The following is a 26,773-nucleotide window of genomic DNA, read 5'->3' on the forward strand; positions in this document are numbered from 1 at the left end:
GCAGCTCACGACTAGCCTCTCGACTCACGTGACTGCTGGTATATTTAGGCTGAATGCTCGGGTAATGCTTTATTATTAGCCAGATATCAGTGGATAAACCTGCTGAACTTGGCAGAGACCAGTGTGTTTCTTGATGCAGGTCAAAACCTGACCGTACATGAGAGAAACCACAGCTTGCATTATGAAGAGCACAAATGCATACTGACTTTGTCCCAATACAAGTTGTTGACTGGTACACTGCTGCCACCTAGTGAAATGTAGACAAACGTTAGTACATACTAAAGCAGTAAAGCATGAGGACTTTGCTGTATTCACAATAAAGCATGGCCTCAAGGGCCTTATTGCATTTATGAAATGGTTAGTATTTAATAAAAATGATGAAGGACACACATTTTCATTAAAACATGATTTTATTAAGCATATTTAAGATTAAGTGCTATTCTTCTGTGAGCATACATGTAAGCTACTGGTAATTTCATTGGTTAACATTGTTTATGTTAGCACATCTGGATCCAGGACATTTAGGCCTGGTTTCACAAACATGACTTAGATTAAGCCAGGATTAGGCCTTTAATTAGGACATTTAAGTAGCTTTTATAAACATACCTTGTGCATCTTGAGACAAAACAATGGCAGTGACATATTTTAAGCAAGTTGCTTTCAGTTAAAACAGCTTAAACATGCATTTTAGTCTAGGACTAGACTTAAGCCTTGTCTGTGAAACCAGGGGTTAAAGTCATAGCCTGGAACACCATATAAATCCAATATCAATCCAACTGACCAATCAGCATCCAGGACCACAACAAGCTGCTTTATAAGACTATGTTCTGACATATGTTGCATTTAAACAAAGCAAACTTACAAAAAACAAGATTTTTATATAACTGTTTTAACATTTCAAGAAAAATATGCTTTTAAAAGCTGATGCATGAAATGTACAGAGCATAATATTTGTGAAACAGAGAAACAAATCGACCAGTTGCATAAACTGCTTAGACTAGTATTATAAATTACTCTTCAAATTTTACTTTAAGATGGGTCAACTTTAAAATCAGTTACACAAAAAGGTATATTGGTCTAATTCAGACTAGTTCTTAAGTCAGTCTTAACATAGTGGCTATGTTTATACAGCTGGCCAATCACTAAGCATGAAATGCGAATAAAAATAGGTAAGTTACTCATCAGTTAGCAGGCAGTAAGAATGATTTTGAGTCTTTTTATCTTTCTGACATGAGCAAATCAAAGAGACTAATGATTTGCATCATCATGTTAAAGGTCCAGTGTGTATTTAGGAGGATCTGTTGACAGAAATGCAATATAATCAGCCATTTCTATCTACATACACTGCGGGTCCCCTTACATCGAAGTCTCCATTTTGTGTCGCCATGTATGTACTGCTAAAATTTAGACAATGCACCTTTTAGGGAAAATTTGCCATCAGAATTTTATCTAGCAAGCCAAAAGTTTCTGTTAAATTAAAACTTGCTATGAAAAAAGGTGCAACCTGCTTACCTGATTTAACAGTATTTCATGATTTGTGTTACCAGATTAAAGCCCAACACCCATCTGCAGACAGCAACATAGTGTCGGCCCAGATCCGGCCCACATCTGGTCCACATGTAATCCACATTTCAGATCTGGACCACACTATGTTGCTGTCTGGGAAGGCAACAATAACTAAGAATTTCAATCAATGTCCATCAGTTCAAAGTTTGCCATGTTGGCAGCATCTGACCAGGCAGGATGTTGTGCACCATCCATCTCAGATGCCACAGCGTTTCCCTGAATGAGAGCGTGGTTAGTACCTCCAATATCAGCCTTGCATTCTGGACATGTGCTTTTTTCCATAGCACCCCCACATTCACCAATTGCATATACATGTCCGTTTGGACATTTGTACCAATGTCCTTTATTCAAACCGATGGCTTTGAGTATCATCACCCTCTCCTCATCAGTGATCCCCAGGCCACTGCGCGGCAGTTTATCTTCCAGCTTTGTGAACATTTTCTCGACTGTACGTTCTAGACCCTCAGAGAAGGGCAAAGTGTCCTCCAGGATGTCTCTTAATTGTTTGACCTCAGTGGCAAGAACAACACTGAAACGAAGTCTCAATTGAGACATCTTGCAGCGTGCGTTGAGCTCTGCCAGGTAGGAGAGTCTCTTCAACTCACGTTCGAGATCTGCAACCTGCTGGTCTGAAAACCTCTGACTTGGATCCAAGAGGAATTTCAAAGCTTCATCGACTTTGCAGGAGAAAGCCTGAATATTGACTAGCGCCATATGTTCTTTCTGCATTTCTTTCAGTTTCCCAATACTCTCGAGGAAAGTCATCAAGTTTTCGAGATGCCAAAGTTGTTGGTATGAAAGGTCCTTTGTGTTGAGCCTCTGTTTAAGGGAGGTAAACTCTATGGGAAGATGATTCTTCAAGTTCTCCTGCGCATGCAGTTGCGATGTTAGGACTTCTTGCTGTTTCTTGATAATATCAGGATCACCATTGATCTTCTCTTTGACCATCTCAATGGCTGCCAGGCTGCGGTTGATGTGAGTGCCATACCGAAGGTTTCTACGGATGGGAGTGCAACACCTTGGACATTCCTTGAGTCGGATTGCCCGTTGATCCAGTTCAGCATTTTGGTCTTCGTCGAGATTCATGTAATGATCCATTCCTTTGGACTCAAACAAGTGCTTGCAATCTTCTAGCTGAATAAAACATGCATCCGGTTCATCTTCACTGCCGAAGAAGATCTCCGTGACCTCGTCCTTGTGGCAAACACGACACTTATTGGGACAAGGATCTCCGCACAGGCCTATGCAGAGGTGTCCGCAGGGTAAGGTGTTGTTACAGGGAACTAAACAAGGCGGACGGTCACACGGTTCATGACACAGCTTGGTACAGCTGTAGTGAGGGCACTGCCATTCGCAGGGTTCGATGCAAGGAGCGCAAGGCTGCCCACAAGTCTTCTTACAGATGCTGTGGACGCAACGGTTCTCGCAAGGAGAGGAACATGGTGGACAATCTCTTACACAGGGTTCCCGACACTTATGAGAACACACAAGGGTTGCTTGGCATTTGTGGGAGCATCCTTTGTGCAGACGGCCTTGATAACATCTATGGCAAGTTCCTGGGCAAGGGTGGCCACATTTCAAGGTAGTGCCACATTTAGTTCTGCAGTTTGGCTCCTTTCTGTAGTCCCTGGAAATATAGCATGGTTCTTCTTGGATATGCCCACATTTCAGCTGCATCTGAACTTTCTCCATGCACTGAGAGGTGCAGGAATCTCCGCAAGTCGACTTGCAGGGATGGCCGCATGAGAGGGTCTTTAGGCAGCGCTCTTGACACACAAATGTTGCAGGGTCTTGGTGGCAGGGCACCTTCTGATTGTGTTGGCATGATGGTATTATCTTGTCTAGGAGTACCCGGCATTTACCGCACTCTTGGTAACAGCGCTTTCGTGCATTTGTGGCCCAGTTTACACAGCTCCTTTGGACAGTCCTTCATGCACTTGTATTTCTTGTGCTCGGCATCGTTTGGGTGGCACATACGGGTGCACACGTGGCCACACTCCAGGCGGAACAGGCAGGGCAGATCACAACCACCCTCAGGGGAACCTCCGAAGTCATCACCGCAGGACACCTGGATCTGTTTTTCCGGATGGTTCTGACAGCTCAACGTCAAAGCATCACCTACTTGGTTGTGCTCTCTCAGAGTGTGTAGGATGTTGCTCCACAGTTTAACCGAGCTGAGCATGTCCATATTTCCAATACAATAAAGACCCATCTTAGCACGAGAGAGAGCAACACAGACCCGGTTCGGTATGTTCAGGAAGCCGACCTTGCCCTTAAGGTTGCTGCGCACCAGAGACAATATGATGATATCATTCTCCTCCCCTTGGTATTTGTCAACAACATGGACTTTGACGCCAGAGAACTCTGGAGAGGGCATGAGCTTACGCAGACAGTGAAGCTGTCCGGTGTAGGTTGTGAGAATGGTAATCCGGGAAGGCTCGTAGTCTTGGTACAGCAAGTAGCGGCACAGCTTGACCACAAATTGAGCTTCGTGAAGATTCTGGTGGCTCCGTCCATCCTTAATCTCTTCCTCGGGCTGACAATGATTCACGAAAAAAAGATTTTTCAGAAGCCCCTGTAGACCGAAAGATACAGATGTCAAGGAGATAATGGTACCCAAATAACTTTAAAGGAACACTCCACTTTTTTTGAAAATAGGCTCATTTTCCAACTTCCCTAGAGTTAAACAGTTGAGTTTTACAGTTTTCGAATCCATTCAGCCGATCTCCGGGTCTGGCAGTACCACTTTTAGCATAGCTTAGCATAGTTCATTGAATCTGATGAGACCAATGGCATCTTGCTCAAAAATGACTGAAGAGTTTTGATATTTTTCCTATTTAAAACTTGACTCTTCTGTAGTTACATCGTGAACTAAGACCGACGGAAAATTAAAAGTTGTGATTTTCTATGCTGATATGGCGTAATATTATTGTGCTTGCTGCACCCATGGTACGGCAGCAAAGTTCCTTGATTATTACGCCAAAATCAGAGTATAGTTCCTAGCTATATCGGCCTAGAAAATCAAAATTTTTCAGTTTCCGTTGGTCTTAGTCAAGTCAAGTCAAATTTATATAGCGCTTTTTACAATTGGTAATTGTTTCAAAGCAGCTTTACATATTAGAAGCACAGAAAAAAGAGAAGTGGTTAAAAATAAGCTGTACAAGCAAGCGTGGTAATATGTAACATATACAAGATGGTGCTACATTAAGCCAATGTCGGCTGACTCCCAGGGGTGGAAAAAACCCCCTAGGAGAAAAACCCGGCGTGCTAACACTGGGAAAAAATTCCTAGGAGGGAAAAAAACCCCTTGGAAGATATATATAATATATGTTAATGGATATGGAGATCAAAATCTGAATTATACATTTTTATTATAGAGATTAAAAATAGATTATATATAAATAGTGCACAATGTAACTACAGAATAGTCAAGTTTTAAATAGGAAAAATATTGAAACTCTATGGTCATTTTTGAGCGAGATGCTAACGGTCTAATCAGATTCAATGAACTATGCTAAGCTATGCTAAAAGTGGTAACGCCAGACCCAGAGATTGGCTGAATTGATTCGAAAACGGTAAAACTCAACTGTTTAACTCTAGGGGAGTTGGAAAATGAGCCTATTTTCAAAAAAAGTGGAGTGTTCCTTTAAGCAAACTGTGATAAGTTTCTGCATGCAATCTTATAATAATGACCATCTAAGGTTGTGTAATTATGTTACTTACCTTAACATTGGCATACTCCAGCACAGAGGGGTGGTTTTCCAGAGTTTCATAGATATGAGGAGTCAATAGACGCGCGATGCATGGCCTCATTCGATGCTAAAAACAAACAAAATAAACGGAACAGGATTGTTGTTTATGTTGTTTAAGCACATGATTCAATAGAGGAGTTAATGACATCTGTGAATATGTAACCCAGTGGTTGATGTGATGGTACAGAAACTAACCTGGTAGTTGAGGCGCACAAACGGGAAGTGCACTCTGACAAGCCTCTCAAACATCGACACTTCCAGATTGAAATTCTTGGCAAGATCGTACACTGTTGCACTAGGCCTCAGCTGTGCAGGTTCAAATAAAGACATGTGTTAGCATCATGGTTTCTTACTACAGAAGCATTTATTGTATACATTAATAACCCTTGTTTTCACAGCCATGCTTAAAGGGATAGTTCACCCAAAATTTTAAATTATCCCATGATTTACTGACCCTCAATCCATGCAATCTGCTTTCAGATGAACACAACTGGAGTTACATTAATAAATATCCAAGCTTGGTTATGAATGTTATGAATAGGGCTTGAGATTTTGAAGCCCAAAAAGTGCATCCATCCATATTAAAAGTATTCCAAGGCCTTGTTTTTTGAAGTGATGTTTTTTGTAAGAAAAATATCTATATTCAAAACTTTTCCACCACTCTTCCGCCGGAACTAGACTACGGCTGTTACCGGATGCCAGTTATTATAGTTTATAAAGTTTTAAATACAGATTTTTTTTTTTTTTACAAAAATCCATCGCTTCGCTTCAGAAGGCCTTTATTAACCCCCTGGAGCCGTATGGATTCATTTTATGATGGATGGATGCACTTTTTGGGGCTTCAAAATCTCAAGCCCCATCCACTACCATTATAAAGCTTGGAAGAGCCAATATATTTTTAAATATAATTTCAATTGTGTTCATCTGAAAGAAGATAGTCATATACACCTAGGATGCTTTGAGGGTGAGTAAATCATGGATGATTTTGATTTTTGCGTGAACTTTCCCTTTAAGCACTGTTCCAGTCTAAAATGCATGTTTGAGCTGTTTTAACTGAACTTGCAATGACTTATCTTAAAGGTGCCATAGAATCAAAAATTGAATTTACCTTGGAATAGTTTAATAACAAGAGTTCAGTACATGGAAATGACATACAGTGAGTCTCAAACTCCATTGTTTCCTCCTTCTTATGTAAATTTGATTTGTGCAAAAGACCTCAGAAGAACAGGCGAATCTCAACATAACACCTGACTGTTACGTAACAGTCGGGATCATTAATATGTATGCCCCCAATATTTGCATATGCCAGCTCATGTTCAAGGCATTAGACAAGGGCAGCCAGTATTAACGTCTGGATCTGTGCACAGCTGAATCATCAGACTAGGTAAGCAAGTAAGGACAACAGCGAAAAATTTACAGTGAAAAATAACTGACATGATCCATGATATCATGATATTTTTAGTGATATTTGTAAATTGTCTTTCTAAATGTTTCGTTAGCATGTTGCTAATGTACTGTTAAATGTGGTTAAAGTTACCATCGTTTATTACTGTATTCACAGAGACAAGAGCCGTCGCTATTTTCATTTTAAACACTTGCAGTCTGTATAATTCATAAACACAACTTCATTCTTTATAAATCTCTCCAACAGTGTGTAATGTTAGCTTTAGCCACGGAGCACTATCAAACTCATTCAGAATCAAATGTAAACATCCAAATAAATACAATACTCACATAATCCAATGCATGCATGCAGTATGTATGACGAACATTTTGTAAAGATTCATTTTGAGGGTTATATTAGCTGTGTGAAGTTTCTTTATGCTGTTTAAGGCAGTCGCGAGCTCGGCGGCGGGGAGCGCAAGGAATTAAAGGGGCAGCAGCCTGAATCAGCACATTTATAATGATGCCCCAAAATAGGCAGATAAAAAAAATGAAAAAAAATATCTATGTAGTATTTTGAGCTGAAACCTCACAGAGACATTCAGAGGACACCTTAGACTTATATTACATCTTGTGAAAACACGTTCTAGGGCACCTTTAACATATGTCAATGCCATTGTTTTATCTCAAGATGCACATCAGTAATGTTTTTTTTTTTTCTAAGGCATGTTTATATATATCCAAATTGAACTAATCCTGGCTTAATCTAAGCCCTGTCTGTGAAACCAGGCCTAACTGTTTCGATTAATAAAATTTGACATTAACATTTCTTATGAGGTTCTCTGAGGAGTACATCAAAACTCCAGAGATTCCCAATAATCATTCAATTTCCTTGCATTCTAATGTTGCTAGAAAGTACACACATATTTGGCTCAGACTATTTCTTGAAACATTTTGAATCCGTTGACAGTCCCAGCAATTGATCAAGTCCTGTCTACCTGTTGGTGATCTCCGATCAGTATGAGGTGCTGGCAGGCTTTGCTGAGGGTGGTGATGGTGTGCGCCTCCAACACCTCCGCCGCCTCCTCCACGATCACCAGTCTGGGCTGCAGCTCCTGCAGAGCCTGTCTGTATTTAGCCGCTCCCGTGGTGGTCATACCGACGACCCGAGCCTGCTTCAGTACAAACAGATCCTCACGACGACGGATTTCATTCAGTCGATCTGCCGCATCCTGATAGACCTGTTCAGCGGCGAGGGCTTTAGCGCGAAGATCAGTCCGATAGCGCAAAACCCAAAGACTGAAGGAGAAAACAAAAATGAATTTAATATAGATCTTTTATTTCACATTTTCCCCCGGTTTCATAGACAAGGCTTAAAGGATTAGTTTCCTTCAGAATTAAAATTTCCTGATAATTTACTCACCTCCATGTCATCCAAGATGTTCATGTCTTTCTTTCTTCAGTCGAAAAAGAAATGAAGGTTTTTGAGGAAAACATTCCAGGATTTTTCTCCATATAGTGGACTTCACTGGGGTTCAACGGGTTGAAGGTCCAAATGTCAGTTTCAGTGCAGCTTCAAAGAGCTCTACATGATCCCAGACGAGGAATAAGGGTCTTATCTAGAGAAACCATCGGCCATTTTCTAAAAAAAAATTAAAAACGATATACTTTTTAACCACAAATGTTCATCTTGCACTGCTCTGTGATGTGCCACGCATTACGTAATAATGTTGGAAAGGTCACATAGGCAGAAGTCCCGCGATAGGGTGAAAAACTCACTTTCTCCTCCAACTTCAAAATCATCCGGCATCATTGTGATATGTGTCTTTGCATGTTTGCTTTGTAAACACTAGATCAGTACTTCCACCTACATCATGCGTGACCTTTTCAACATGATTACGTAATGCGTGGAGCATCACAGAGTAGTGCAAGATGAGCATTTGTGGTTAAAAAGTATATCGTTTTTTTTTTTTTTAGAAAATGGCTGATGGTTTCTCTAGATAAGACTCTTATTCCTCGTCTGGGATCATGTAGAGCTCTTTGAAGCTGCACTGAAACTGACATTTGGACCCGTTGAACCCCAGTGAAGTCCACTATATGGAGAAAAATCCTGGAATGTTTTCCTCAAAAACCTTAATTTCTTTTCGACTGAAGAAAGAAAGACATAAACATCTTGGATGACATGGGGTGAGTAAATTATCAGGAAATTCGATTTCTGAAGTGAACTAATCCTTGTTCCAGCCTAAAATGCATGTTTCAACTGAGAGAATGGATCTTTAATATGACTCAGAGAGTGAATTGGTTATTTTCATCCTATAGGTTCTGTACAGGAAACAGAAATGATTAGTTCACCTCCCAAGTCTTCAGGTCTGCATAGTTTCATTTTATAGGGATGTGATGTGACAAATGAATGAATGACTCAGATCGGGAGGTGAGGTGAACTAACAGATCCAGCTAAGCAATGAATGAATCATTTCTGTTTCTCATAATTTGGCCTTGGCTGCATTATAGTTTTTTCTTATTCTAAATGTGATCCACATTTGCATAAGTTGATGTGTTGGGGAATTTGGCTCTTAACATGTAACACTGACTTGAGAAAAGATTTGTTCATTTTGTTGTTGAACGAGTCAGTAAAATGATCCGAACTTCCCATCACTAATTTGTGGGTAGATGCTGCCATCTAGTGGAGGAAGTGTCTGTGTGTGTCTTACCGATACAGTTTCCATCTGTCTTTCAGATTCAGGCTCCACAAATCCCTGGTATGCCTTTCCTGTTCCTCACTCATGGTTGAAGTCTTCCTCAGCTCTTTTCGAGCCATTTGTTTCATTTTTTTCTTCTGGTGGCCTTGTATCTGAACACACATGAACATGAGATCATCACAACACAAACACACATGGTGAATCGAATTTTTAGAAAATGTCAAATGCACACACAGCTTATGACATGTCTTATTTAAAAAATAATATATAATATAAATGATTAAACAATAAATGAATATTCATACCTGCCATTCTTCTTGATCAGGCTGAGTCTGGCTCGGATTCTGACTTTGGTCTGGTTGAGGTTCAGTTTTATTCAGGTTCAAAGACAACATCATGTCAGCCATGGCAGCGATGCTTTTCTCCTCACATTTCCGTTTTTGATGGTCTTTATCCCGGTGATCTGCATCCACCAATATCCTCTCCGCCTGGATCAGATCCGCCTCTTCTTCTATATCTATCAGTTCCTCACCCGCCAGTTGTGGCCCGTCTTCATCTGCCGCCTCTGAAGAAGAAAGAGAGAGCTGAATTTGCCATTGATGCTTCTGGAGATTTCTTACAGAAACTTCCTATCTTTAGTTCTATTTCCTAAGTGGTTACAAGGTTAGGATGTTTCTGTAAAAAATGACTTTTTAGGGATGTTACTTTAAACATTACAAGTAGTCAAACAAGCTCAAAAATGGCCACAACAAATCTGTAATGTGTCATGCAGAAATAAAAAAAATGTATACCAGCAGGGGGCCTCGATGAGCTACAGAAACAATGTATGCAATGAATGCAAGCATTGCATTCATGTCAATAACTGAGAAATGTTGAACACTTTATCTTATGTTTAGTTTGGCAATTGTTGCATTAAATAGGCCCTATAATTCCCCTTTCACAAGATGTAATATAAGTCTCTGGTGTCTCCAGAATATGTCTGTGAAGTTTCAGCTCAAAATACCCCACAGATCATTTATTATAGCTTGTCAAATTTGCTTGTCAAATCAAAAATCTCTCATGCAGAACATAAAAAGCTCTATTGTTTCTGACATTGTAATGAGTCTATTAAAGTCTCACCTGCTCCAGCTGTTAGTTGTAGCCCCTGCAAAAACACATTGGATCCGATGCCGAGCCACTCCGCTATCATTGAAGGCTTCTTCTTCCCCGCTCTCTCAAATCCATCATACACCTAACACAGAAAGAAAGGAAGTTTTGAAAATTGCTGAGTAAAAAAAACTATGTGCATATTACAAGTCGCATGATTCATGGTTTGATGTTTAAGCCATGTAAAAAAAGTCTAACGACAGAAGGACTGTAGAAGATTGTGTGAAAAGCTGATTATTTGGCTTTAGAAATTTGCTATATATGATACAGCAGACATTATAGGGTTAAACAGGGTCCACAATTGCTTCATGTCTGTATAAACTATTTATGGATGGCATGTTTGGCAGCTGAGTTAGGTTCAGACACACTGAATGTGCGACAGACTCACTGGCTGTAAACACAGGCTGTCCCAGTGATGAGCAGAGATGTATCTCTGCAGGAAGTCTTCTTTGAGGACGCCACGCAAGCTGCACTCGAGCTGGGCAGTCTGTCTCTTTAAGAGCTCGTCTGCTTCCTCCATCTCTGTGTAGATCTGTGGACATGCAGCAGAACTCATTAGAAATACCATTAATATATGATGAGACACAGTGGCACATAATTGTTTCAGATAACTTTTGGATTTGTCATCCTGGCATTTTAACAAGGAACAAATAAAAACACCTAAACAGCCACACATTTAATTGAATTATCAAATTAAATATGCCATTAATTAGATTATTAAGAAGAAATCTTTGTTTCATATTAATTTGTTTTCTTTAAGAACAGTTTATGCAAAAATTAAAAAAAGACTCACCCTTGCCTCATTTCAAATATATATTTTACAACTTGAGTGTTTACAGCAACATTAAAAAACACAAAATTATTTGTATTCTACTGATAGTCCTAAGAAATAATAGACTAGTATAATAAAATAAAAAATAAAATAAAATAAACAAATTATTTTTATTTTACTGACAGTCCTAAGAAATAATAGACTACAATAAAATAAAATAATAAAATAAAATAAATAATTATTTTTATGTTACTGACAATCAAAAAAAAAAAAAATAGACTAGTATAATAAAATAAAATAATAAAATAAACCAATTATTTTTATTCTACTGACAGTCCTAAAAAATAAGACTAAAATAAAAATAAAATAAAATAAAATTATTTTTATTCTACTGATAGTCCTCTTCCATAAATAATAGACTATAATAAAATAAAATAATAAAATAACAGAAACAATTATTTTTATGTTACTGACAATCATAAAAAAATAATAGACTAGTATAATAAAATAAAATAAACCAATTATTTTTATTCTACTGACAGTTAAGAAAAAATAGACTAGTATAATAAAATAAAATGAAACTATTTTTATTTTACTGACAGTCCTAAGAAATAATAGACTATAATAAAATAAAATAATGAAATAAAGTAAACAATTATTTTTATTTTTCTGACAATCATAAGACATAATAGACTAGTATAATAAAATAAAATAAACCAATTATTTTTATTCTACTGACAGTTAAGAAAAAATAGACTAGTATAATAAAATAAAATAAAACTTTTTATTTTACTGACAATCATAAGAAATAATAGACTAGTATAATAAAATAAAATAATAAAATAAAAAAATAATTATTTTTATTCTACTGACAGTCCTAAGAAATAATAGACTATAATAAAATAAAATAATGAAATAAAATAAACAATTATTTTTATTTTTCTGACAATCATAAGACATAATAGACTAGTATAATAAAATAAAATAAACCAATTATTTTTATTCTACTGACAGTTAAGAAAAAATAGACTAGTATAATAAAATAAAATAAAACTTTTTATTTTACTGACAATCATAAGAAATAATAGACTAGTATAATAAAATAAAATAATAAAATAAAAAAAATAATTATTTTTATTCTACTGACAGTCCTAAGAAATAATAGACTATAATAAAATAAAATAAAATATTAAAATAAAATAAACAATTATTTTTATTCTACTGACAGTCCTAAGAAATAACAGACTAAAATAAAAATAAAATAAAATAAAATTATTTTTATTCTACTGACAGTCCTAAGAAATAACAGACTAAAATAAAAATAAAATAAAATAAAATTATTTTTATTCTACTGACAGTCCTAGGAAAAAATAAAATAATTATTTTTATTCTACTGACAGTCCTAAGAAATAATAGACTAATATAATAAAATAAAATGAAATAAAATAATAAAACACAGAAAAGTCACAATGAAATAAGAGTTATGTCCATGACATAGGCCTCACCTCATGATGGGCTTTCCTCAGGTGCTGTGGCAAACCTTTCCGGAAGTTTGACGCCCTGGTCAGCTCCCTCAGACCAAAACTCTTGAGAGTTTCACTGTTACTTCGTCCTCCAACTCTTACAATACCAGTTTTTAAGAAGCCATGGATACCTAGGACATAAGTTATGAAATATTGCTTTATTTTATAAATGAAGCTGTAGAGCTATAGTTTGAGCCATAAAGTAGCCATAAAGTTCAAAGTCTTGTACATGCTTAAAACAAAGAAATCTCTTCTGAGACACATGACATGTGAAATTACATCATGAGAAAGAACTCTAATCTAATCTAACTGGCTCAAAGAAACAACTGAGAGATCTCATTTGTGACCTACAGGAATCTTGTTTTTGTCCATGCTATTACCCTCAAAGCAAGTAAAAGTCAGCAACAAGCTCTTATAAATACTGTATAAATAAATTTGTTAGTATTCTACCTTCTAGAAACTGGTCAAGTGCATGATTGGTGTAGCAGACTACCAGCATAGGGCAACCATTTGACCAGGCCTCATGATTCTCTAGCAAAGCCTGAGCGATCTTTAGTCCTACATGTGTCTTCCCTGCAAAGAAGGAAACAAACAGGATCTTCAAATTTTGCAGGTTTCAAAAAGAACAATTTTGCACAAGAAAACCATTACGAGATATCTAGTCACCTGTGCCTGGAGGCCCCTGTATGATGGCCAGTTCATTGGTTAAGGCCAGTTTAAGTGCTTGAAGTTGGCTTTCATCGAGACCCATTGTTTCCTCATCAGGCCAGGCGTGTGGAGTCAGGGGGTTGAAGGGTGAAATCTTCTCCTTCCCTTCTGCCACAATGCACGACAGATCATATGACCTTCCCATCACCCGAAGGTAAGCTGGAGGATCTACATCTGTGCTGCACTCCACTATGTACCTAAAACAACACACACGTTTACATTACCTACATTAAAAATGTAAAAATCAGTGTTTACCAAGTCAAGCATCGCTATTACTATTGTTCAGACCTGGAACCTACACTGCCCGGACAAAAACGTTTAGATTTAAACAGGCAAATGACTGGATCATTATTGCAGTGATTATTATGTTTCTAGCATGTTATATGTTTGGGAACGGTTCTTTTAACCCTAATTTATGGAGTGTGTAGCTTTTCATTTCTTAAAGGCACAATATGTAAGATTTGTGGAAACAAATGTTCACCTTCATTTGAATGAACTGGCGCTGCGTTCGTTCCGTAAGTTGAATAGGGAAGGCGTAGGACATACAGCGTAAGCTTTTTGAAGAATACGAAAGTGCGGTTTTGGCGGAAGCACTTGGAAGGCGATCATTTGTTTCTATAAAGCATATACATTTACATTTTTTTCGAAAATGACCGATCGTTTCGCTAGATAAGACCCTTATTCCTCGTCTGGTATCGTTTAAAGCCCTTTGAAGCTGCACTGAAACTGTAATTTTGACCTTCAACCATTTGAAAGGCCACTGAAGTCCACTATAAGGAGAAAAATCCTGGAATGTTTTCATCAAAAACCTTCATTTCTTTTCGACTGAAGAAAGAAGGACATGGACATCTTGGATGACATGGGGGTAAGTAAATTATCAGGAAAATTTTATTTGAAAGTGAACTAATCCTTTAAGAATTTGACTTGGCATTGAGCTCTTTTGACTTGAAACTACCTAGAAACCATTGGACAAAACAACACTCTAAAAACCATTCAGAACACCAACCAAATAGCAACCACCTACAGAGTTTTCACAAGTAAACAAGACTTACATTTACTTCAAACCTGCATACCTTTGAAAAGGAACATCATTTCCATCTTGCTCCTGGAGACCTTCTAGGACGTATCGGTAGGCCTCAAAGTAAGCCGTGGTTTCGACCATCAGGAAGGAGTCTGAGGGCTGAACCATGGCCATTCTGGCTCTGCTGTCAGAAGAAAAAGAGAGATTCACCTCTCCGTGCCTTAGCAGCTTAGGGTCCCGATCGGCCACAGTGGCAAACAGGAAGGTTTGGAAGTTGTCCATGGAAAGACAGACGAGGGATCCGTAAAGAAGACGTTTGGAATTTTCCCATCGGACAAACTGTATGGTGAGAGAACATGATTAGGATTCTGACCAGATACAGAGGACATTGTGTTGTCTTGGACAACAGAAAAGAAACACGCCATTTGTGATTACCTTAGAGGCTGTGGGTCAAACTGCACCTTGTAGGCGATTCCCGTTGATGTGCAGAGCGGCAAAAGCACTCGGGTGTCACTGTAAACTCTAATGTCATCAAAGGTCCTCTTTTTTATTGGTACTCCACCTAGATTATCATCAAGGAGCTTCTTGACGCCCTCTCGAAGCGGCCTCACGAAATCTTCACGCAGAAGTCGGAAGTGCGTGTCTAGATAGATGCGAGCATTAGGGAAGCTTTGAGACATAATGTTGGGTCTCAGGAAAGGCTTCTGGTCCAGGTGGAACTCATCAAAGGTTGGATAGACGCTCATCACCCTGAAGTCTTCCTCTCCGGGTGGGGCATCCTCATCATCTGCTAGGAGGGAGTACTTATCCGACCGCAAGGTGCCTTCCCTTGATTTCTCTTGGAGATGCTGCACCAAATCCTGCAGCCTCTCCAAGTCCTCATCGGTACTGTCGAGAATATCCACACCAGAGGCACGCAGCTGGTTGACGGTTGGTTTCAAAAGAGCCAACAACATTGAGACAGACTGGACAGAGCTTTGTGGAAACATATTGAGGACATCCGAGAGAAGGCTGATGATGTTGCTCAAATGTTGGGGATACTGATCCCTTCGAGCCTGCACGTACTCTAACATCATTCCAGTCACATGGCGCGGCAGGTTGTTACGGAAAAACGGGGAGTCCTTGACGACACTAGCCAAGTGCAGAACGATCTTGCGGTCGATTCGAGACAGGAAGGCCTTGCAGAGGACCTGACAGATCAACTGCACCAAGTCGCTTCTCATCTCATCTTCCGCAAGCAGATTTTTAAGCCCACTGCTAGTTGAAAGGGTGATGGCCACCTCGGACGCTTCTTTCTCCAGTAGACCTTCGAGCGTTTTATACCCCAGTTTGCGTACATTAGGTGTGCCATCTCTCCCACTTCCTCTTCCTCTCCCATGACTCCCTCTACCTCTCATAGTTTCTTCTCTTCCTCTTTGACGTTCTTCACCGTGAGGACCGACTCGGGAACAACTTTTGGACCGACTCTGACTTGTGAATCCAGTCATGCTTCCACTGGCTTGTTGGTGGTATGTGTTTTCAGAGCGGTTGCTTGAATTCAGAGGATCCGGAAGAGAATAATTAACAAAACTTTGATGAGTGAACCCAAAACCAGGTCTCGCAAATGCTCGTAAGGGTGCATTTGTTGGGCGTCCCCTTATCACAGGACGGTGGTCACCAATCCTATTTGCATTCCCCTGATGATGTGGCTTGATTTCTCCTCTCCTCGGTCCTCGGCCCCTTCCATCTCCTCCTCCACCTCCTCTTGCACCTTGTGCTTGTTCATCCCGCCATCTTTCCCTTTGGCTGTTTGTACTTTCACCAGGTTGTTGGTGACTTCGACCCCTTCCATCTCCTCTTCCACCTCCCTCCCCTCGGCCACCTCCTCTGCCTCGATTAGGAGACCCACTTGCTTGTCTTTGACAAGGCACAGAACTATCTGTTAAAATAAAATTTTGGTGTATAAGCAATGAGGATGCATATTGATTGACAAGTCGAAAGACGGAATGTAACGTAGCAAAAAGACAGATACCTCTTCTTTGAGGGCCAGGGAAGCCTCCCCGTCCTCTTTGTTGTCCTCCTCCTCTTGGATTGACCATTATACAGCTGTTAATATCTCTGCAAGGCGATTATACCAAAAATAATGAAGAAGAAAATGTTATATAACTTCGCTGTAGACCCCTCCAATATCTTCACTGCAGTTGAAATCCTGGATCTAATGCAATGACTTCCATACATTTTATGCTGGGTTAAAAACAACCCAAGTTCTGGGTTTGTCCATTTTCAACCCAACCCAAGTTGGGTTGAAAATGGACAAAGCCAGCGATTGGGGTTGTTTTAACCCAGACGTTGGGTTAAATGTTTGCCCAACCTTCTGGGTAGTTTTATTTAACTCAACTACTGCTTAAAAATGACTGTATTACTTGCTTAAAATGAACCCAAAATATGTTGGAAATTAACATTTAATAATATGTTTATTAATAAATGTTCACCTTTTGATTATTATTCCCAGACAGCAACATAGTGTTGGCCCAGATCCGGCCCACATCTGGTACATATGGATTACACGCGGACCAGATGTGGGCCGGATCTGGGCCAACACTATGTTGCTGTCAGGGTTGTTGCCTCTAGTAATTATGTGTCTGATTTTAACTTATTTTAGGTTCATTTTAAGCCAGTCATATAGTAATTTTTAAACAACAGCGCCGTTAATAAACCTGCCCAGCACGTTGGACAAACATTTAACCCAGCCACTGGGTCAAAACAACCCAATCTCTGGGTTTGTCCATTTTCAACCCAACTTGGGTTGTTTTTTAACCCAGCATTTTGAGTGTTAAATCATCTTTAATATTTACAAACAAATATGTGCAGTAGTAGTAATATAGCTTTTTTAATGCCATGTCAGCATCTGAGGCTATCTTCATGACAAAAACAGAGTTACAAAAATATAAGAGTTGCATAAATACAATAAAAAAAAATAATAATAATAAAAAAAACAAACAAAATGAAAAACAAAAAGACAGGAATTATACTAGCCTATACAAGATGTTTTACATTTACATAACATTTTTTCTGGTAAAATCTCCCTTAGTAAAAAAGCAATATATTTAAAATACATTTATTTCATACTAAGTATAGTTTAAATCTATATCTATTGTAAACATATTTACTGACATATCACTTGAGATTAAAAATAATAATTAAACTTAATTTCGAGTACTACTATGCACATTTCTTAATATTAAGCTTAAAAATGTATTTTAATGTCATTGATGTATGATCTTTGTATAAAATGTCTTTAAATGCAAGATATTTAAAGTGTACCTAAAGTATACTTGCAATAGTTCCACTTTAGCACAATCAAATTGTCTTTAGTTGAACCTCAGCGCTACTTCCGCACAATTAAATTGCATTAAGTACAAAATTAGTTGATTCAATTTAGCAGACTTTAAGTATACCAGTTTAGTATACCAAAAGTACATTTGCAAAGTATTTTTATTAAATACATAATATGTAAATGTATTTGTAGTTTACTTAGCATTAAATAAATGTATTTCAAATACATTTTAGTATATTTATTTTTCACTGTAGGGTCCCTAAACAAGTGCTTAAGTGAGCTTAGTACATAAAAATGTGGTCTACTTGCATTAAATGTTGAACAGTCCAATAAAATATGTTTAATGGAAAGGGGGGTCTTGCAGAACATGCATAGAGTTGGTTCTTTGCAGAGTCCCAATAAGTGCATTACTTGAAACAATTTGTACAAACAGCACCATACAATGCAAAAACTAACCTGCTCAAAATCATTAGTTAATCTCTCAAAAGTAAATATTGGTAACACTTTAGAATACTGATCCTTCATTAATGAATAACTACACAGGAACAAATGAATAATGCATTATTAACACTCTAGTAACTACTATTAACTAACAAGAAACTCTGATTAATGAATTAGTTAGTAATAGTGCTCAGTTGAAGGTGGTAGTTCACTATTAACTAATCAGTAACTACTATTTTTTCATACCTCCCAGAGAACTACTAAGAACTACAGGTTCATAATTAACATGAATGATGCATAATGTATTAATTCTAAAGTGAAGGTCATGGTAACACACTAGTAATGACTGAAGTATACCAAATACTTAAGAAGGAATTACTAATTATTTGGATCAGTATTCTGAAGTGAAAAACATGATAACTCTCTAGTAACTACTGAAGTTTACATTGTAAACTTTTGAGGTTTTTGTATGTTTTTGTATAGTAATTCTTTATATTTGGTAACACTTTAGTAATTACTAGTGGGTTACCATGATCTTCACTTTAGAATACTGATCCAAATATTAGAAGGATGTAGTAACACTTGAGTTATTACTATCCAATACTTTACAAAACATCAAAAGTTTACAATAACACCAGTAGTTACTAGAGAGTTATCATGTTTCTCACTTTAGAATACTGATCCAAATAATAAGTAGTTACTTTAGAGTTATATAGTAACTCTTGAGTTATTACTATCCAATACTTTACAAAAACATCAAAAGTTTACAATAACACCAGTAGTTACTAGAGAGTTATCCTGTTTCTCACTTCAGAATACTGATCCAAATAATTAGTAATTCCTTCTTAAGTATTTGGTAATACTGCAGTCATTGCTAGTGTGTTACCATGACCTTCACTTTAGAATTAATCATACATTATGCATCATTCATGTTAATTATGAACCTGTAGTTCTTAGTAGTTCTCTGGGAGGAATGAAAAAAACATACTGATTAGTTAATAGTGAACTACCACCTACTACAACTGAGCACTATTACTAACTAATTCATTAATCAGAGTTTCTTGTTAGTTAATAGTAGTTACTAGAGTGTTAATAATGCATTATTCATCTGTTCCTGTGTATTTATTCATTAATGAAGGGTCAGTATTCTAAAGTATATATCATATGGTATCAGAATGAAAAGTCCTCGTGTTCACAAACAAGATATCAAAATGCTTATTCATGTTGTCAATATAAGTGCACTGTCAGCATTTCCTGATTTAAACTATATGGCATGCAAGTATAATGTATTTTGATCAGCATTACGCATAGCAATTGATCATGTGGGAAACAGCAGATGAATGTAACTTGATATTCCTCTGTGAACGATCAGTTTCATTTCTCGCTATAGTAGCCTAGCCTATATATAAACAGACTACAGAACCTAATATCGCATGCATGCACACACACACTATATATATATATATATATATATATATATATATATATATATATATATATATATATATATATATATATATGCATGCAATATTTTTTTTTTTTCAAATGGTTTATTATAATGTTACAATATGTTGTAAAATGAATATTACTCGCTTCCTTTCGTAAAAAAAAATGCATTTAAAATGAAATGACTGCGCACTCTCTATTTACCGGAAATAAGCAGGCTGACAAAAACAAAACAGGCTAAAACTGTTTTCTTTGAGACGAATAAAAACAGCGGCGACAGGAAATGACAATAGATATAAAATACAAATAATACTGTAAACAAAGCGATTCTTCTTTTATATGATCTTAAGCACTCACCTGCTTCTGTTGTCTTCACATCAGTGCGTCTTTCATCTCGTCAGAGTCTTTAAATACCGGTCTAGTTTCGTTTCTCGTGGCGGAGGGCGGATCACATCAGCCGGTTTCACTGAGTCAGAACCGAAAGTGATGAACGGAAAACAAAAGCCGGTTGCCGTGGTGAGATAGATAGAGGATATACAACAGTAGTTATAAGGCTTTGAGAAAATAAAATTAACGATAACATACTGATATACACTGTTAATGCAATGCCTATTTGAGGACAAACATTAAAATTAAAGTGAATAGGAAATTATTATAATTTTCCCACTACTATATATAAGAGATTCTCTATTATGCATAAAATTAAAAAAGCATGCATATCCTGAAAAGGTGCTTGAAAAAGACCATCATTAAAGGGACAGTTCACCAAAAAATGAAAATTCTGTCATCATTTACTCCAAGTTGCTCCAATATTTTGAAGAATATGGGTTGATGGGCCCCATTGACTATTTTTTTCAAACTATGGGAGTCAATGGGGTCCATCAACCCATATTCTTCAAAATATCTTCTTTTGTGTTCAGCAGAAGAAAGAAACTCATACAGGTTTGGAACAACTTTTTTTTTTGGGTGAACTGTCTCTTTAAATCCCACCAGAGGCCATTTCACAAAACTGAAACCTATTCTGAGAAAATGTTGTGGCTTGCATGCAAAGCACTGAGATGCAGAGCAAAACATCCCAAGCTACCGAGGCCAAATACAGGTAAATCCTTGGAGAACCAGTAGCAAAGCCTGCTAATTGCTGTTCAACAACACTAATGCACAACACACATCTACTGTGGCAGAGCAAATCAACCAAAAATACCCACTTGAAATGTGCAAAACTCATGCAAATATGCCCTGCTGTAGAGACTAGCTTTAATAAATAAGTAAAGACATGCAAGACTTGTTCTGTTTTTTACTGAGGAAAGTACTGTCAACATTCACAATCTTATTTGTTCATCAGTGAATCATTCCTGACTGACTCCACCTGAAACTTTGACCTGACTGAAGCTTACCTACTTCCTACTTAACTAGAACTAAATGCAAATGTCCAATTTAGCAAGATACATTAATACAAACTTCACATTAGACACACAATAATATTGTCACATTACACCCAGTGTAAATTCTACACATATATACTGTATATTATTTATAAAATAAAGTGTTAGGGTTAAAACTATTATAAATAATGGTATTCTAAATATTAAACTATTATAAAATCATCCAATTATGATATATAATATGCATCATTACTGTGAAGAACATGTGAGCTTCATTAATGTCTTGTGGTGCAAAGGAGAGCTTTGTTCTGCATTATCTTCAAGGTCAGCTGATAAAGAGGATCTTTTGCCTCGGACACGGATTCATTGTTTCATGTGGGCTCTCTGACATCTGTTTTTGAGATCACATCTTCCTATTTTGGCTTAATCAAGGGAAATTAATCTTATTTTTGATGCTCATTAGCTGTTGGTTAATGTGAGTCTGATTATACAAATATTCTCTACCCTGACGAATGCACGGACAAACAGAAGCACAGGTTTTCAGGTGTAGAGTTTTATTGGAAGGGTTTGGGAAGTTGCGTTTGGAAGGAGGAGGATGATGATAAAATGATAAAGAGGCAGATGTTCCATTCAAGTTTTGCTTCTTATACATCAGTCACGACTTCATCTTCTTCTGAACCTGGAAAGATGCATAAAGGACTTAAGACAAGATATGCAGAAATAATGCTTTTTCACATATTCACTTATTTTCAGGTATAAAAACTATTAAGACATTCGGTTTAAATTTACCTGAAATATACACATTTACTTAAGTCACAATTTATTACTAACTTCATTTCAGTTTAAGCAGTTCTGTGGTGAGAAGTTAAATAACGTAAATAAATAAATATAAATAAAATATATTATATAAATAAATTATATTTTATAATATTTTGTATTAGATTTAATTTTTATAATTTTTTTTGTTTTAATTTTATTTACATTTTTAGTCATTTAATTTCATGTGCTTGTCATTTTATTAGATTTATTCATTTAAAACCAAACCTAATAAAAACATTTTTGTTAATTTAAATACTGCTGAAAAAAAAAAAAAATCAAATATAAATATTAGTTGAAAAACCTAAAGTAAATGAAAATCAGAAAAGTTGCAATAAACTGAAATAAGTTTAATAGGACTAAAACTGAAATAAAAATAAATGAAACAGCAATACAAAAAAATAAATAAACCTAATAAAATGACAAACGCATATATTAAATGACTAAAAATGTAACTAAAATTAAAACTAAAAATATAAAAATGAACTCTAATACAAAATATTAAAATATTTATATATAATGAATATATATAAAAATAAATGTTAAATTTTTCTCACCCTTTATTTTTGTGTACATATGCTCATATTTAATTATTTTGTGATGCATTTAATTATTTCATGATATACTTATTTGCTTTATGTTGTCCAGTATTTTATTTCAAGGGTGTTTTACATTTCTTGAGTTTTTTTTAAATTTTATTTAGAGGGCATTTGTATGTTATTTCACATCCTTTTTTATTATTTTACATGAAAAAGTGTGAAATGCATTTCATTTATTTATTCATGATGTTGAATTTTTTTTATATTTAATGCAATATTTCATGAAGTATTAATTTTTTTCAGTATTTAAGTCAAATCCCTCCATAATTTCCAACCAAAGCACTGTATTTTTTTTTATTTATGAAAAAGAAAAGTTAAATATCAATCTGTTGCTATTAACAATCTACTGTTAAATGAAACACTAAAACCGTATATTTTTTGGTTTCCGGATGCATGAAAAAAATGAACTCATATATAATGTCTAATCTGAACGTGTTTTAGGGTAATAATAAATCTCACTTGGCCTTTGACTTGAAGCGTCCTCCCTTCTTGTTTGGTAGGCCGAGTCTCTTCCTGTCCTCGAAGGATGGCCTGGACAGAGTAAATCACTGTTAGAGACAAAAACGCAAATCCTTGAAATCTTTATCACCACATGTAAATCGCCACACACCCGGCTCTGTACTGCTTCAGGGTTTTCTTGCTGGTGTTCGTGAGCTCCTTGTCAAACACTGTCGTCTTCCTAGATTTGTTTTCTTTCGTTTTCTTCTGAACGGGTTCGTCTTCTGGAATGGCTCTGGCTCTCTTCTGCTTGCGATCGCGTTTAGCTACTCGTTCGGCGTACATCTGAGACTTCAGCACCTCGAACTGAGCTCTCTCCTCAGCCTGGAGTACACACACACACACACACAGCATTTCAAAACTAAAGTAAGTGGCACATCTGATGCATCATACACTGCTCAACCTCATGAATGCATTACCAAGAGCAAATCTGATTTCAGATGGTTTAAAGGCATGTTATTTACTGTACTGTTTAATTCAACTAAAGACCGCTGAGTGACGGATGAAATGATCTCACCGTTAACTCTTTTCTCTTGCCCTGTTTCAGGAACTGTGCACGTTTTTTCTTTCCTCTCAGAGCCAAATCATAATCCTGTAGCGCCTTCGTCACTTTGATAAAGAACAAGACAATTAAAGCACAGGATGAGACTTTCACAAGAATAATGTAAAGACAAACAATTATTGAATCATAAACATTATTGAAAATGTAATGCACATCTGAGCTCATGATATGAGTGGATTCAAGTTTCACATTGCTTAGTTTGGGGTTGGTAAGAATTATTATGTTTTTTTAAACCAAGTTAATACTTTTATTCATCAAGGATGCATTAAATTGATCAAAAACGACAGTAAAGACATTTATAATGTTACAAAAGATTCTATTTCAAATAAATGCTGTTCTTTCAACTTTGTTCATCAAAGAATCCTGAAAAAAAAAAATGTTTTCAACATTAATAATCAGAAATGTTTCTTGAGCAGCAAATCATCATATCAGAATGATTTCTGAAGGATCATGTGACACTGAAGACTGGAGTAATGATGCTGAAAATTCAGCTTTGATCACAGGAATAAATTACTTTTGACTATATATTCACATAGAAAACAATTATTTAAAATTCTAATAATATTTCACATTTTTACTGTATTTTTTGATCAAATAAATGCTTCTTCAAAAAGACTTTTCAAAACCACTACGAAATCTTACCAACCCAAAACCTCTGAACATAAGAGCATTTGTTTCTTTCAAGACTTCATCGGGACTCACTGCGATCTTTCTTTCTCTCCTGGTTCGTCTGGAACCACGTCCTGGGCGCCGGTTTCTCGTCTGCGCTCTGTGTTAACCTCCTCTGAGCTGAACTGATCTGGAGTCCAAGAGAAGGATGGAAACACACTGTTTAATACCATAGTCAAAGTGTGTTTAATCAGACGATTGAGTGTTCGACACAAACATGAGCGTCAGACCTGCGCTTCTGAATGGACCATTTCCTTTTCCTCCCTCTCCAAGCGTAACACTGCGTACACGTCCTTCTCCAGCTTCTCAATCAGATCACGAAACTTCAGAATGACCTCTGTGAGACGTCCAAAACAATGAAGATTTACACGAGCTTTCCATTAGATTGTGATATATTGACTTTTTTACAATAGTTCCTGCCTTCATTTCCAACAGTATATCCACTGCAGAGTTATTGTTAACTAAAATTGAAACTTTTAAAAACATTTCTGTTCATTTAAATACAGCTGGAAAAAAAATAAAAAATAAAAATATTAGTTGAAAATCAGAAATATTGCCTTAGCAATAAACTAAAATAAGTTTAAGTTGATGCACTAAAAGTATTACCTGGAAATAAATAAAAACAAACAAACAGAAAAAGAAATTAAGCCGAAATAGAATTAAATGAAAAACATGACAATTAAAAATATAAAAATAAAATAAAAGCTTTATATATTTTTAATATATATATATATATATATATATATATATATATATATATATATATATATATATATATATATACACTTTTATTTTATTTAAAAAAAAAAAACTTTTTATATATATTATATTAGCAAACTACAATAATTAAAATTATAATAAATAATATAAAAAATATTTATTAATATTTATATAATATGTATATATTTTTTATTCTAATATTTTGTAATAAATAAAATATTTTTTTAATTATAATAATCAAAATAAGTAAATAAAGCTGAAATAATATAAAATATAATTAGATGAAAAATAGACACTAAAATAAAATACATTTAGTCTGAAATACTAAAATTACTCAAACTAAAACTGAAATAAATTTAAAGGAAAATAGAAATATATTTAATAAAAATGACAAAAGCACATAAAATGACTAAAACAAAAAACATTTAAAAAGAAATAAAACTGAAACATAATAACGAAATTATGAGATTTCCAGTAGTTTGTGATATTGGAAAAGGATTTATAATCATTTATTATATTCATTCTGATTCCATTGAGATGTGAACTGAATCGTTTAGACAGATGACAGATTCACAAAAAAAAGGAGAGATTTGTTCATAAATTGGGAGCATATTTTCCTGAACACAAGATGAAGCAAGATAAAGTCTGTACCTTGAGGAATGACGCGAGCTTTGACGGGCGTTTTGGCTTTTTTAACAATCTCTTTCAGCATCTTCCTCTCAGTCTCGCCCACGAGAGACACGGAGCGGCCCACTTTCCCCGCGCGAGCCGTTCGTCCGACCCTGTGCACGTAATGCTTCACCGTGTTGGGCATGGTGAAGTTTATCACCTGCAAACACAAATGCATTCAGACACTGGCTTTCGATGCTCATGGCATCACTAATATAGACGTGAACTCACCGTTTTCACTCCCTCTATATCCAGACCTCTGGCAGCGACATCTGTGGCCACCAAAATATCAATCTGTTCATCCTTAAAACGCCTGAAACACAGAGATGACCTTCATTCATGTAAGTGTTTAAAGGCAAATATGTGTGTTTTTAATCATACGAAACTATTCGCAGCACCTCAAACTCTCCAATCTCTGCGTCTGCGACAGGTTCCCGTGAAGCTCGCCGACCTTTAACCCCATCAAACCCAGCAGAATGTGCATGCGATGAGCCTGCTTCTTAGTCTGAGTGAAGAGCATCACGTGATCCTGAAACGTTCTGGTGAGGAGAGCTGTGGACAGAGTCGGTTACTGTATTTAATTCATGTTTTCCTTTAGTCCATCTGTTTTTGTGCATCAATACGATCTGCAAAGTTTCAAAGCTCATAGTCTCAATCGAAATTACTTCTTTAAAAATGTCCATGTTACAATGTGTCTAATGCCGAACTCTACAAGAATAAATGTGAGTGTTAGTCGAGTGTCTTGTGTGGTTCATGTGAGACATTGCTGTCCATTAAAGCACTTGAAATCAGTCACTTATAAGGATGAAATTCAGTCAGGACGCCCTGTGTAGACAGCAGACTACCAAGAACACTCACTAGGGCACCTTACCTGCAACAATCGCCTCTCTGTCTCCTTCTTTGTTGGGTCTGATCCTCACAAACTCCTGTCTGAGATACGGAGCCACGTCTGTATTACTGTTCACGAAGATCCTCACCGGCTGCTTGAGCGACACCGACGCCAAATCCTTCACCTGTAATGAAATATTCAAAATGCACCAATATAGACATGTTGTAGCCAAAAGTAGTGTTATATATGGGACACA

The 26,773-nt window shown here is 36.4% G+C and overlaps 2 protein-coding genes across 2 annotated transcripts in view; both read right to left on the reverse strand.

Annotated features, from left to right (window-relative positions):
- Window positions 1-391: 391 nt before the first annotated feature.
- On the reverse strand, window positions 392-20,274 carry znfx1 (zinc finger, NFX1-type containing 1). The gene is given in 16 exon segments (XM_048198625.1): window positions 392-3,450; window positions 3,452-4,141; window positions 5,290-5,385; window positions 5,514-5,624; window positions 7,700-8,000; window positions 9,413-9,552; window positions 9,706-9,965; window positions 10,520-10,631; window positions 10,935-11,078; window positions 12,824-12,972; window positions 13,292-13,414; window positions 13,508-13,746; window positions 14,623-14,911; window positions 15,007-16,488; window positions 16,582-16,667; window positions 20,131-20,274. Coding segments are annotated over 15 exon segments (5,967 nt in total). The 5' UTR covers window positions 16,649-16,667; window positions 20,131-20,274; the 3' UTR covers window positions 392-1,686.
- Window positions 20,275-21,692: 1,418 nt separating this feature from the next.
- Window positions 21,693-26,773, reverse strand: part of ddx27 (DEAD (Asp-Glu-Ala-Asp) box polypeptide 27) — a 13,329-nt gene continuing 8,248 nt past the window's right edge. The window contains exons 11-20 of the mRNA XM_048198629.1: window positions 26,560-26,701; window positions 26,087-26,240; window positions 25,920-26,001; window positions 25,671-25,848; window positions 24,530-24,636; window positions 24,333-24,429; window positions 23,586-23,677; window positions 23,181-23,392; window positions 23,030-23,101; window positions 21,693-21,834 (exon numbers count right to left, since the gene is read on the reverse strand). Coding sequence (XP_048054586.1) covers window positions 21,819-21,834; window positions 23,030-23,101; window positions 23,181-23,392; window positions 23,586-23,677; window positions 24,333-24,429; window positions 24,530-24,636; window positions 25,671-25,848; window positions 25,920-26,001; window positions 26,087-26,240; window positions 26,560-26,701 — 1,152 coding nt within the window. The 3' untranslated portion in view covers window positions 21,693-21,818. The remainder of the gene's footprint in view (window positions 21,835-23,029; window positions 23,102-23,180; window positions 23,393-23,585; window positions 23,678-24,332; window positions 24,430-24,529; window positions 24,637-25,670; window positions 25,849-25,919; window positions 26,002-26,086; window positions 26,241-26,559; window positions 26,702-26,773) is intronic.

The sequence above is a fragment of the Megalobrama amblycephala genome, linkage group LG8 (assembly GCF_018812025.1).
Source record: "Megalobrama amblycephala isolate DHTTF-2021 linkage group LG8, ASM1881202v1, whole genome shotgun sequence".
Lineage (NCBI taxonomy): Eukaryota > Metazoa > Chordata > Actinopteri > Cypriniformes > Xenocyprididae > Megalobrama > Megalobrama amblycephala.